This window comes from Erinaceus europaeus, chromosome 3 (assembly GCF_950295315.1).
Source record: "Erinaceus europaeus chromosome 3, mEriEur2.1, whole genome shotgun sequence".
Taxonomy (NCBI): Eukaryota; Metazoa; Chordata; class Mammalia; order Eulipotyphla; family Erinaceidae; genus Erinaceus; species Erinaceus europaeus.
In genome coordinates this window covers 149,342,805-149,356,456 of record NC_080164.1, presented here as the reverse complement: position 1 = coordinate 149,356,456, position 13,652 = coordinate 149,342,805, and the positions used below count along the sequence as shown (strand labels likewise).

Sequence of the window (13,652 nt, the reverse complement as noted above, 5' to 3'; positions counted from 1 at the left end):
CCCACCTATGATTGAGCTCACCTGGTATCTATCCCTCTGTTTCTAGTTAATCTCACTTAGTTTGATTTAATGTCTTTTATAAGCTATGAGATTTTGCAATGTTTGCAAATGTGAATGTATATTCATTTGGAGAAAACAGAGATTATTGTCTTTTTTTTTAAGTTTTAGGAAATTAAAGACTAATACTCAAGTACTTGTTTGGCAAAATAGCCCACCTGATATTGAGCCTGCTTTGGCATGTACCAAACCCAGATTCAAGCCCAGCCTCTAAGTCTCTCTCTCTCTCTCTCTCTCTCTCTCTCTCTCTCTCTCTCTCCCACTCTCTCTCTCTCTACCTCTGTCTCTTTCTCTATCTCTATATCTATCTCTCCTCTCTCACTCTCTCTATCTCTCCTCTCTCCTTCTCTATCTCTATCTATCTCTCCTCTCTCTTTCTTACTCTTTCTCCCTCTCTGCCTCTCTCTTTCTTCCCAGATCTGTCTCTCTATCTGAAAAAAGAAAAAAAAGTCTGCTAGGGAGAACACAAAGTGATACATGGACAGGACATGATGTATTGCACCAAAGCACAGGACTCTGGAGGGAGGGGGAGGATAGGAAGAAAACGCTGGAAACTCCTGCATAAGGAAATTGTTAGTTTATGTCAGTGATTGCTCTGTAAAGCATTAAAAATCCTCAAAAAAAGAATCCCACTAGGATTAGTGAAGTCTCAGTACCAACTAAAAATACATAAATAAACCCCTCACTCTTGCAAGATGATATAATACACAGAAAATCCAAAGGAATTTAGGGAAAAAATACTTAAGACTAGTATATCAAAATATTAAAGCAGGAGGGTAAAATTACTATATAAAATATTTGGCAATTTTCTATGCAAGCAGTGTACTAGAAGTAAAACAAATAGAAGACACATGGAAATGGGAAATTATACCTCTAGTTTCATCCAAAGATGTTTTTTGAATCACATATATCACATCTGATTGGGTTTTGTGTTTTATTAAGATAAATTATTTTAATATATTATACAAATCTATCTGACTACATGAAAATTATTGTATGTAAACAAAACTTAAGTAGCTAGAATATCCTATATAAGAGGCAAAAGGTTTCTACTAGTGATAATTAAGACACAGGCTAATTAAAGGCAAATAAGCATGAAGATAATTCATCTTTAAATCTCAAGTAAAAGAACAACTGTCAGTAGCAACTAAGTCAATTAATATTAGACTATGTTCAAACACAGAATAAGTGAGAAGGTCTGCCTAGGTTTTTCCTATTACAATTACTAATAACACTCTGTTCCACATAAAATGCCCTAATTTGGATGATAAATGACTTAGCCACTTATATATAGTTCATATAAATGTGATAACACAAGTATTAGTTCTGGCAACTGGAGAAAACATTTCTATTGATTAAACCAGAACAGATAAAAAAATAAATCTAGGTTTCACCTAAAGTTTTTACTCGAGTTAAATTAGTATTTATTTACAATCATCATAGAAATTTCTATAGACATTACAGTCAAATGACAAATTCCAGAAAGGGAATGCATTTGTTATAATGTCCCTGTGTAGAAAATATACAAGAATTAAAGGTTATATGGACTATATTTTGTTTTATTGCCTCCAGGGCTGGGACTCGGTGCCTGCACTATAAATCTACTGTTCCTGAAAGCCATTTTTTCCATTTGTGTTGCTCTTGTTGCTACTGTTGTTATTGCTGTTACTCGATAGGATAGAAATCGAGAGAGGAGGGGAAGACAGAGGGGAGAGAAAGACACCTGCAGATATGCTTCACTGCTTATGAAACAATCCCCCTGCAGGAGGGCATCTGGGGCTCTAACTGGGACTCTTACACTGGTCCTTGCGCTTCGCAACATGTGCACTTAACTCGCTGTGCTACCGCCCCACCCCCCAGTGACTATATTTTAAAGATTAGGCTTAAACTGGGTTTTAAATAATATATTTAATCACTGATTTTAAATCAGAAAATACAAATAAAATAAACCTTGCCTATTTAGCCTAGGTGCTAAATTATTTGGTATAGTTGCTCCTTCCTAAGGTCACTGTTTTGAATTATGTTTATTGCTCAAAAGGGTGACAGGAAAGTAAAGGAGTGATAACAGAATCACAGCATTGTGCTTTCACAGTTATAGAGAAACGAAGACATTAACATCATTTTTTTAAAAAAGTTTATTTATTCCCTTTTTGTTGCCCTTGTTTTATTGTTGTAGTTATTGATGTCGTCGTTGTTAGGTCAGAGAGAAATGGAGAGAGAAGAGGAAACAGAGAGGGGGAGAGAAAGGTAGACACCTGCAGACTTGCTTCACTGCTTGTGAAGCGACTCCTCTGCAGGTGGGGAGCAGGGGGCTCGAACCCGAATCCTTATTCAGGTCCTTGCGCTTTGCGCTATGTGCGCTTAACCTGCTGTGCTACCACTGGACTCCCTAATTCACATCATTTTATGACTGTTTTATTAGCACCAAGAACTATGGAACCTATCACTTAATACACAGAGAAAACGTTTTTGAATTTTTTTCAGGGAAAAAGGATTTAAGCTTAGAATATGAGATTGAGTGAACTGTTTCTAATACGTCTGATTTTTCTGCCAGGAAACTGATCACATTGCATTTGAACTAATTTGTTTATGATCCTCTCCAAACTCCTTGAGAACAGAGTTAAAGTTTTTCTCATAATTTTGGTGACATCTAATCCAGCATCTAACACCTTGTAAACATTTAAAGTATTAATTGATTAAATGAGTAAATGAGGGACTTAGTATCTTATTGATTGCAGTGGAAATTACAGTAAATTGGGAAGAAACAAGTAAAATCAGCATTACTGGTTTTAGTAAGAGTTTCAATTAATGCAGTTAACTTAATATAAAATTAATTATAGAAATATTGATAGCTCTCTGAAAGTAGTGCTTATTCATCATTAACAAACATAAAAAAATAAAACTAATTTCCTTTCAAAATGTCAACACGGACTTTAAAACAATTAAGAAGAAATATGACTGGGAAGATCTAAGTCTTATGTTAAAGTGCTAAATGAAAAATGTAAGGACAGAAAAATTAGAGTTTACGTAAACATTTTAACTATAAAACTTCATTGTTAATGCATCATCCCCAAATTGGTTTACAAATTAATAAAGTTTTAATGAGAATCCTAGAGTTCATAAGCAACAGGCTGAAATACTATTACGGAACAGAATCAATAAGAAGGTTTAAAAGAAATTATTGAGAAAGATAATTGGTAGATGAAATTTCTCCTGCCAGAGTAAGGAGAAAACAAAATAAATGTAAGGTAATCAAATTCATTTGTAGCAATTCACAAGAAAATCAGCAAGAACAAAATGAAACATTCAAAATTAGATATAGACTGCACAAAAATTTAGTATATGATGTATTTTATTAGTTCCAGTAGGAAAGATGAGTAATTCAATAGATTGTATTGAATGTCTCTAAAACCAATTTAGAAGAAAATAAATGAGATTCATTTTCACAAAATAAATTGTAGATATATTAAAGAGAAAATAAAATATAATCTTTAAACTATAGACAATTTAAAAATAAATTTTTGCTTTTAGGATAAATAGGCCTTTCCAGGCAACATAATAAACAAACAAGGAAAGAAAAATATGCCAAAAAAGGAAGAAGTAAAAATAACATGTGGATGACAAAGGATACTTTAGAGAAAGATTAGAGACAAAGGATCAACTGAGAGAAAGGTATTTACAGAATTGAAGAGATAACATATGGTTACACAAAGACTTTCATGTTTGAGGCATTAGTATACTACAATTTCAAGGTGGGTAATGGTTAAAATAATACATAAAATCATGCTAACATTTCTTACCAACAAGTAAAAACAAATTGTAAATGGAAGAAATTTTAGTCAAATAGGTAAAATAGTAAAATACTCATAACCATTCATTATATGGTAAACAAGTGAAATATTTCACTTGAAGAGTGTGCTGCTTTGCCATGTGCATGACAGAGGTTTAGAGCAGTTCCTACTGTATTTAAGGTAGTTTTAGTATTATGGATTCTCTCTCCCTCTCATCTCTCTCTCTCTCTTTTTCTCCTTCCTTCCCTCCCTCTCTTTTGCTTGTGTTTTTACAAAAAAATTTTTTAAATAAATATAATTTAAAATATTCATTATTTGGGTATAGTGATAGCTTACCAGGTAAGGTACCTATCTTACAAAGCATTAGGCCCTAGGTTCAAGCTACAACAAATCATCAGGCAAGTAGATAACTTCCATTGATAGGACACAGGTGGTAGTGCAATGGGTTAAGCACAAGTGGCGCAAAGCACAAGGACCGGCGTAAGGATCCCGGTTTGAGCCCCCGGCTCCCCACCTGCAGGGGAGTCGCTTCACAGGTGGTGAAGCAAGTCTGCAGGTGTCTATCTTTCTCTCCCCCTCTCTGTCTTCCCCTCCTCTCTCCATTTCTCTCTGTCCTATCCAACAATGAACAACATCAACAATGGTAATAATAATAACCACAATGAGGCTACAAAGACAAGGGCAACAAAAGGGGGAAAAATGGCCTCCAGGAGCGGTGGATTAAAGGTGCAGGCACCGAGCCCAGCAATAACCCTGGAGGAAAAAAAAAAAAAAAGAATCTCATCTACTTTCTGTTTCTGTCTAAAATAAAATGAATGGCAAAAGTCACAATAGAGAGGCCAGGCGGTTTATCTCACTGTTAGTTCTCAACAATTCCTAACATTATTTAAACTTAATCTGATCTGAATAAATCAGATATAAGATTTCTGATTCAACTAGTAAGAAAAAGAACAGATTGATATCTGAAATGATTTATTTAAATATCAAGTTGTTAATTTAATATATAAAAATCCTGATTTATAATTATAGACATGAAATTTATATAATACAATGAAATTACAATTACTTGAATTTCAATTACTTTAATGGCATTGAGAAAAAGAAAAAAAATCAGTTTTTCTTTTTTATTTTGAGCATAAATCACTCCTCTGGTTTGGCATATGGTGTTGCTGAGTATTGAACTTTCAATTTCTGAGCCTCAGGTGTAAAAGTCTACTGAGAATAGTATCTATTTTAGAAAAATATTTTAGAAAATCAGAAAGTATTACTCAGCATTTTTATTATAAGTATAAAATTTCATAGTTTAATGAGAGTCAATATAACAAAAATATGACTGAAACAATATATTTAATCAAATTTAGGAATTTTGATATTGTTCTCTTTGTTTGGTTTGACAGGTCACACTGTTCTCTAAAGTACACTTTAGAAAAATAGGGACCATGATTCCAATGAATAACTTCCTGAAGGATGTTGATTACCCACAGATTCTGAATGTTCTTTGGAGACCATTTCCATGTGAATATTTTTTAGAACAGAAAGAAACCATCATTTCCATTAAAGTCTGTAAGAAAATGACCACTTATTCGAAAGATATTGAAATGAACATCAGATTCTTCATTGTTGTAGTTTAGATTCATACAGACTAACAGGGCCTAACTAAATTAGGCTTAGAAATATCCAAACTCTTCATGACATCCACATTATCTAAGCCTTTGATGTTCTTGTGCATCAGACAAATTCTATAAGTCTGCTTAAAAAATTCACAATGTGGAGGCAAAATTTGAAACATATCAAATTATAAAATATATTGAGACATCTTAAAATTGAATGAAAAAAGAAATGGAAATTAGTTCCTCTAAAAGGATAAAGGTAGATATTTTTCCAGTCATGGGTTTATAAAATATGAGATAACCTATTTTCACTGATGTATGGAAAGTCTTAGATAATTTACTTCAAAAGAATAGAAATGAGTAGACAAAAAAGCAGACATTCAGTTCAATTCCAATTATAACAATTTGTAGGTCTTTCAATCTTCTTCTTCTAGCGTTTGCCCTTCTTCCGTAGCCAGTCAACAGCATCAGGTTGAGCCTGATGTAAAGTTTCGAGACCTCCTTTGAATGTGGAGAGGTGGCAGTCATTGACTATGTGGGTCATAGTCTGTCTGTAGCCTCAGGGGCAGTTCGGGTCGTCTCTGGCTCCCCAGTGATGGAACATAGCAGCGCACCAGCCATGGCCTGTTCGATAGCGATTGAGGAGGGCCCAATCATAACGTGCTAGGTTGACACTTGCAGGGGTCTGTGATGAGGTGTTTGTTCTTTACCTCAGCTGATTGCCAACTCTGTTTCCAAGAGTCTGGAACAGAGAAGTTCAGTGTAGGCGTAGGGGACCAGATTGGGTGACGAGACGTCAAGCGTTGGACAGGGTCTTTCAATAAGGACTGTTACTAGGGAAACGGCATAAACAAATATACACTCCTAAGTCACCTGTACAGAATAACAAGTTAGTGTGCAGAATAAATATATTGGAGTAAAATTTTTAAATTTTTAGTAAATAATGTAATTGATTGTCAGCATGATTACCTTGTGTATAATTAATTCTTATGCAAGATACATGTGTTGGAAAATACTTTAATACTTACATACATCTAAAAATACTGAGAGGTGAATGATGCCCTGTACTTAAAGCAATTCACATACTACAATATTATGTGAAGGTTTTTGGAAAGGACATCTATAAAATTATCAGGAAAACCAAATAAGACCCAAATTACACTGATATTACAATATTTACGTTAAACCAGCCATATTCTATTTTGACCTGTATATTCAGTTACACATTGGAGAATAGAGATTCATTAACTTCTATGTGTCTACTACTTATTGTGTTACTCAATGTATTTATTATTTTATTTATCTGTCTAAAATTAGAAGAAATGCTAAATCTCCAAATGCACTGTATCTGAGTAGGAAAGGGTCCTATCTTTCAGAACTTCCCCACTGAAATTGAGAGTCTTTAATAAGATGCCAGTTTTAAAAACTTCGAGACATACAATTATTTTCCCCCTCTCATATTAATTAACTAGTGATTTATATGACTACACTTTACTAGGAGTGTACATAAACACCATTCCCACCACCAAAAGACTGTGTCAGATCAGAGTTAGTGAAGACGAAGGAGAAGAAGCAATTACAGAAGCCAGACCTTCCACCTTCTGCAACCCACAATGACCCTGGATCCATGCTCCCAGAGGGATAGAGAATGGGAAAGCTATCGGGGGGGGGGGGGTGGCATTTGAGAATATTTTCATTTCTTAAAGTTGAAATGTTAGCCTCTTTAATGTCTTCACAATAACACATCTAGAATTCTGAGTGGCAATTATTGTCTTTCTTGTTTATATTAATAAATCATCTCTGACTTATGAGTCCAGTGCTTTACTAAATATATCACCTCTTGGACAAATAAATCATTTCAACATAAACTATTAAAATTTAAATTTCACAGGATAAGGACTCTGCATGATTTGTCCTGTGCATCTAACAGATGAATCCATGAATCCATGATGCTCAATAAATGCCTATTGGATCAATAAATAGTGTAGATTGCTTTCTGAAACATGGGATTCTGGTTAATTATTTAGTACTGACAGAATAAGATTCTATTATATTAAAAATATACAGTCAACAATATCTATACATCTTTCCCATATTTGGGAGCTACTATACTCCCTGATCCAGCTTTCTGGTCTTTTCCAGCCTTAAGATCATATCCCCAGACAATAACTTGGATCCACCTGCATTTCAGGATCAGGGAAAAAGAAAACAAACAACTAGTAAAGTCACAGGCCCTTTGGAATAGAACTAAACTATGCCTACTTGCTAGCTACAAAATGGAGACCACCCCCCCCCCCAAACTGAACTCTTCATCTGCACTACTCCAGCCTTTAGGTTCATGATTAGTAAACAACTTATTTGGCTTTATATGTTATCTCTTTTCAGCTATCAGGTTCCAGATGCTAACATGATGCCATCCAGACTTCCCTGGACAGACAACCCCACCAATGTGTCCCGGAGCTCTGATTCACCAGAACTCTGCACCACTAGGGAAAGAGAGAGGCAGGCTGGGAGTATGGATCCACCTGTGAATGCCCATGTTCATCTGGGAAGCAATTACAGAAGCCAGACCTTCCACCTCCTGCATCCCACAATGACCTTGGGTCCTTACTCCCAGAGGGATAAAGAATAGGAAAGCTATTAGGGGAAGGGATGGGATATGGAGATCTGGTGGTGGGAATTGTGTGGAGTTGTGCCTTTCTTATCCTATGGTTTTGTCAATGTTTCCTTTCTATAAATAAAAATATTACAAAATAAAATTTTATCTTCTTCCCACACAGAAACTTTAGAATGCTTCTCTTTGAATGTCTCTTTATTTAAAAACTTTATTGGAGGGAGTCAGGCTGTAGCGCAGCGGGTTAAGCGCAGGTGGCGCAAAGCACAAGGACGGGCATAAGGATCCTGGTTGGAACCCCGGCTCCCCACCTGCAGGGGAGTCGCTTCACAGGCGGTGAAGTAGGTCTGCAGGTGTCTATCTTTCTCTCCTCCTCTCTGTCTTCCGGTCCTCTCTCCATTTCTCTCTGTCCTATCCAACAACGACAACAACAATAATAACTACAACAATAAAACAACAAGGGCAATAAAAGGGGAATAAATAAAATAAATATTTAAAAAAATTTTTTTAAATAACTTTATTGGAGGATTAATGGTTTGTGGTATAGTTGTTGACACATGGGCAAATTTTCTCATCTCTTCATGATGTGTCTGCAAAACACTCTCATCTCCAATTTAGCTCCTTTTCAACCATCATGTACCAGAACCTCAACTCAACACCCTTCCCCAAACTCCCAGACCCCTTCCCCAGAGTCCTTTGCTTTGATATGATAGTACACAGAGAAGATCCTAAAGAATCTAGCAGGAAGCTATTGGAAACTATTAAGCAAAATAGTAAGGTGGTTTGTTAAAAAGTAATATACAAAGAAATCAGTGGCATTCGTCTACATAAACACTAAGTGAGATGAAGAAATCCAATAACCAATTCTATTTACTATAGCACTGAGAATAGTAAAAAAAAAAAAAAAGCCTTGTCATAAAACATCTGTTATTTTGTTAGAGGGGGTTTTAATGAAAGAAAACTTACCTTCATACATCTTTCACTGATCTTTCATGTTTTGGTTAACCTGTTTCCTAATATGTGGTTTTATATAATACCCATAAACTATCCATCTTCATCAAAATTTAAATTCCAAATGATTGATTTTCACTCTGACTTTTTTATAGAGAAAGTTCTCTAGTTTGTGAAAATTTTCCTGAAAAAAATCTGATCTAACACAGCATATTAGTATTTTTAAAAATATGTCCTAAACACCCAGCAAAATTATTACATTTTGTTAGTCTATCAGTAAACCTACTATTTTTTAACCTTCCCTCCCTCCTGTCCTTTTCCCTTTTGTCACCCAGTTATGTTAATTTTAATTTATATTACACTTGAAACTGAGAGATATATTGTTTAAGAATGTTGGTGCTTAACAAAGAACATACAACTCTAAGATCCAGCATTTAACAAAAACACAACTGTTAGCAAGAGTCAAAAATTATTGTCAGTGTCACCTATCTGTTCAGTGGTTAAAGATAAAGTTTCTAGGTGTTATAGACTCCTTTCATGCTTGACTGTTAATTTGGTTGAGTATATTTCTCAGACTAAAAGTGTGTCCTTAGAATTTTGGCAACTTTTTCATCATAATGCTATAATTGATGATGAGAAATATGGCTCTCTGATCATTTTTTTTTCTTGAGTATGAAATTTTGGGTTCCTTTCTTTGGAGTTCTAAAGATATAAGGATAATATATTACCTGTTCAAAACTGTTTTGTCTCATTTTTCTTTAAATATTAAATTGTCAAAATATGTCAATAATTAGTTATTTTTTCAAGTTTACAAATTTATTATTTTAATAGTTAAGTCAAAAATCTAGATATATAAGGAAAATGTCTTTCATCCACTAATATACCCACAACATGTTTTACAGCAGTTATTGAACCATTTATACATCAAGAATATTTACATATTTTCCTTTGAGCCACTTAATACTAAAATGCATGATTATTAATTTATAAAATTGTACAAAATAAAAACTGTTTTCAAAATAGTGCTCCCTAAAGTTTACTGTGAATTACTTTTAAGAATACCTAAAATACCAAGCACTTTCTAATTTTGATGTATATGACAAAAAGAAGTTGAGAGGAAAGAAGATAGAAAGGAAAAAAGAAAGAGACATCTACAACACTGTTTCACTACTTGTGAAGTCTCCTTCCTGTAGGTGGAGTCTAAGGGATTAAACCAGAGTCCTTGCACACTGGCAACTTCAGCTCAACTAGGTGTGCAACCACAGACTCTAAAGTAAATTTTTAACTCTTCTTAAAAATCTCATTGCAGTCACATCAGTTCGAAGAAGTTTTAACAGACTTGTCAAGTTACCAAAAATTCTTGGAGAGAAACACAGAACCATGAATTTTGGTTAAAAGGGTATATCTTCATACACATCAATATATCCATCCTTGATGAAAACTAAGAAGAAATAAAATATTGTTCATGAATAGCAATGATAAATTCTAGATAAGTAAATGCCAAAATAGATGCTGTTGAATACTTATTTTAGAAACTAATTTAAAAATACCAAAATTCTTATAAGTAAGATTATGTCTGACTAGTTTGGGATATGTCCCTCACAAGGAGAAAGGGAGAGGGAAATATGAATTCAAATGTTTATTATGTTGACATTAACATCAAAGTATAAGTATAAAAGTATAAAGGGGATATGACTGTAGCTACGTTAAAAAATAAAAATAAGGAACAACAAAATACCTCACGTAGAAGTGAGTTTATTTGTCATGTATACTACCCAAGTTCATCACCTCATTGGGAGAAGTTGCAGTAATGTCATTTTCCTGTCTCTGTCTCCACTTTTCTTTCTCCTAAAAATGTCAGCCCAGAGTACTAAGTCTCCAGTGATAACAAATAAATAAAACTTGAACTCATAAATAACAAATAGCAACAGCAACATACAGGGTATTTAATATTTATTTAATGTCAAAAGCAATTCAAATTTTCTATAGTATTATCGTTAAATGGAATTATCAAATGTGACTACATCTCTCAATCACAAACTCATATATATATATAAATTACATGTCAATTTCAGTTAAAATTTCCTTTTTAAAGTTGTCAAGAAATCTGTGAAGCAAACACTAAATATTTTGTTTCATTTTAAATCATAATGGTATAGGATATGAAAATGCAAAAAAAAAAGATCTATTTTGTAACTTTTAAATGGACAATATGTGTTTATAAAGATTAAGGATTTTTGCTTGCTTCAAATAAAAAATCATATCTCCAAGTCCAGGGCCTCTGTCCATACAACTCCTTAATACTGTGGAACTTGAAGAGAGTTCTGGAGCCCATTAAAAATTACCATAAGTAAATATCAAAAAAAAAAGAAGCTATATAAAGCAAAACTTTTTCTTTTAACAGATAACATGCCCTTTACTAAGTCTATTAGACTGAAAGGGAAGCTTGCACTTCCAGTGATGAAGCATACAGGTTGTTATTTTAGAAAGCCACTGGGTAAACCTGTTTTTATTTATGAGAACACAGATTCATTTGCAATTTATGAAGACATATGAGAACATTAATACATATTCTACATAATATCTTCTATAGATCTTTATTCAAAGAAATAAATCCCTGTGAAATGTATATATAATAAGTGATCAATCACATGTTTGCATTAATGCATAACATGTAATATTCTTCATGATAAAGGTAAATAAAACAAAACCAAAATACTTTAAAAAGAAATGAATGTCATTTTTTAGTAAGTCCAATATTAGCATACTTTCATAAATACTATATTTTCAGAGGAAAATGTACAGTTTTTATATCTATTGGTAGTGAAAAATATTTACTGTACCTATATAATAAAGTTAGGCATTATAAAAATCACTTAGCATTGCTGCAAGTAGTGATAAAGACACATTTCCATCTGAATACTGTTTTTATTTTACTCGAGCTTTAAGCAGGTTCACAGAACTCAATAATATCATGGCCAACATGTAATTATTAAAAACAAAAAATTTGACTGTTGTTAGCTGAAAACAGTTTTGTTATTACTTGTGTGTCCAGACCTATAGAGAATCTATTTCTTATTTAACATATTTATCACTATACACCCTTACTTATTCTATATACAGATATAATACATCAGCACTTTTTTCTGTAAGAATGATCTCAAATTTTTATTAAATAGTATTATAAAACAAGTTTTGTTTCTGTTAAATTAGAGACTTGAAGATGCTAAACTCTATCTCTCCCTACCACCCATAGCATACACACATGTACACACACACACACACACACACACACACACACACACACACAGAGTCGGCACTACAATATCACTATACAGTATTTATTTGTAGACTAGCAATAAAATTTAAAAATCCAAAGCAATCCAAATAAGATATACACATATGGTTATTCCTGTCCATCCAAGTTAAATATCTGTGAATCAATTCAGCCAGATACTTTTTACCATTTTACAGACTTTTATAAAAAAGTTTCTTTTTCCCATAATATAAAAATATGGTAAAAAAAAAAAAACATTTTGTATATAGAAAAGCATCATACATATTACACTGTGTAACAAGTTTTTAAAACTTTACCTTTAAAATGCAGAATCATCTGGATAGTTCATCAAGGACATTCATTCATTAAATTTTGTAGCCAAATCACTTCTACATTATCTCCCCAATTTTCAGTAACTAAATCTTTATTATTTTTTGCTCTGCTTCAAGTAAAACACAACTGAGCTAACCTTCATGCTTTAAAATAATTTCATTTTATCTGAAAATAAGACCTATTTCAGAAAATCAGAAAAGAAAATGATGGCAAAATATCACATATGTGCAGGAGGAAATGCAAATCAAATGAGTTAAAATGACTGTTGAAAGAGATATGAGGTGTGAAAGTGAAAATGATATCAAAGTAGTTTTAAGCCCTTCAATTTACTCACCAGTTTCCCAAATGCAGGATCAGTAACAAGAACATCAACTTGACCCCTTTACTTTGACTCCACAGGATAAAAGGAGAGAGGAGAAAAACCTTCCAAGAACCCATCAGGGATGATTTTTCCTTTTAATTCAAACCAAGACTTTACCACCTCAGCAGCAGTCTGGTGAGTGAGTAAGGCAAGGCTCAGTGTGGGGCGGCAAAACACCTCCTAACCAGGTAGGATGCGACTCCCAGAGGAATTGAGCAGAGGAGCCAATCAGACCAAGAGAATGAAGGCATAAATTATCTGAAATAGAGTTGGGCCAATCAAGGAACAAAGAGGCGGGGCTCCCCTACTAGAAATCGAGCCCAGTGGGGAAAAGGGCTCTGTCTTTCTAAAGAAAAACAAACCTCTTCTTCTTCAGCAGCAGCAGCAGCAGCAGAGAAACGTCTGAGTGGCTTTGACAGCTTCCCTCCCTATGGGGAAAATAAAAGCAACCTCCCTCTCCCACCCTGGCTTTCCCTCCTGCCAGACTCTATTGGAGTGGGGGTGGAAGGCGGGCAGTCACTGATTTCCCCTCTCTAGCCTTTGGACTCTCGCTGTTAGGTCTTCCAAGAAAGACCCCTGGAAAGCCCTCAGTGCCTGGTTTTCCCCAAAAGCGGGAAGGTTCCGCTATTTGTTGTTGTTGCTGTTGTTGTTAATTTTC

The 13,652-nt window shown here is 34.1% G+C and overlaps 1 protein-coding gene across 1 annotated transcript in view; it reads right to left on the bottom strand.

Annotated features, from left to right (window-relative positions):
• GABRG1 (gamma-aminobutyric acid type A receptor subunit gamma1) overlaps positions 1-13,214 on the bottom strand; it is a 59,564-nt gene extending 46,350 nt beyond the window's left edge. The window contains exon 1 of the mRNA XM_007539675.2: positions 12,968-13,214. Within this exon, the coding sequence (XP_007539737.1) occupies positions 12,968-13,071 (104 nt within the window). The 5' untranslated portion in view covers positions 13,072-13,214. The remainder of the gene's footprint in view (positions 1-12,967) is intronic.
• Between the last annotated feature and the right edge of the window lie 438 nt (positions 13,215-13,652).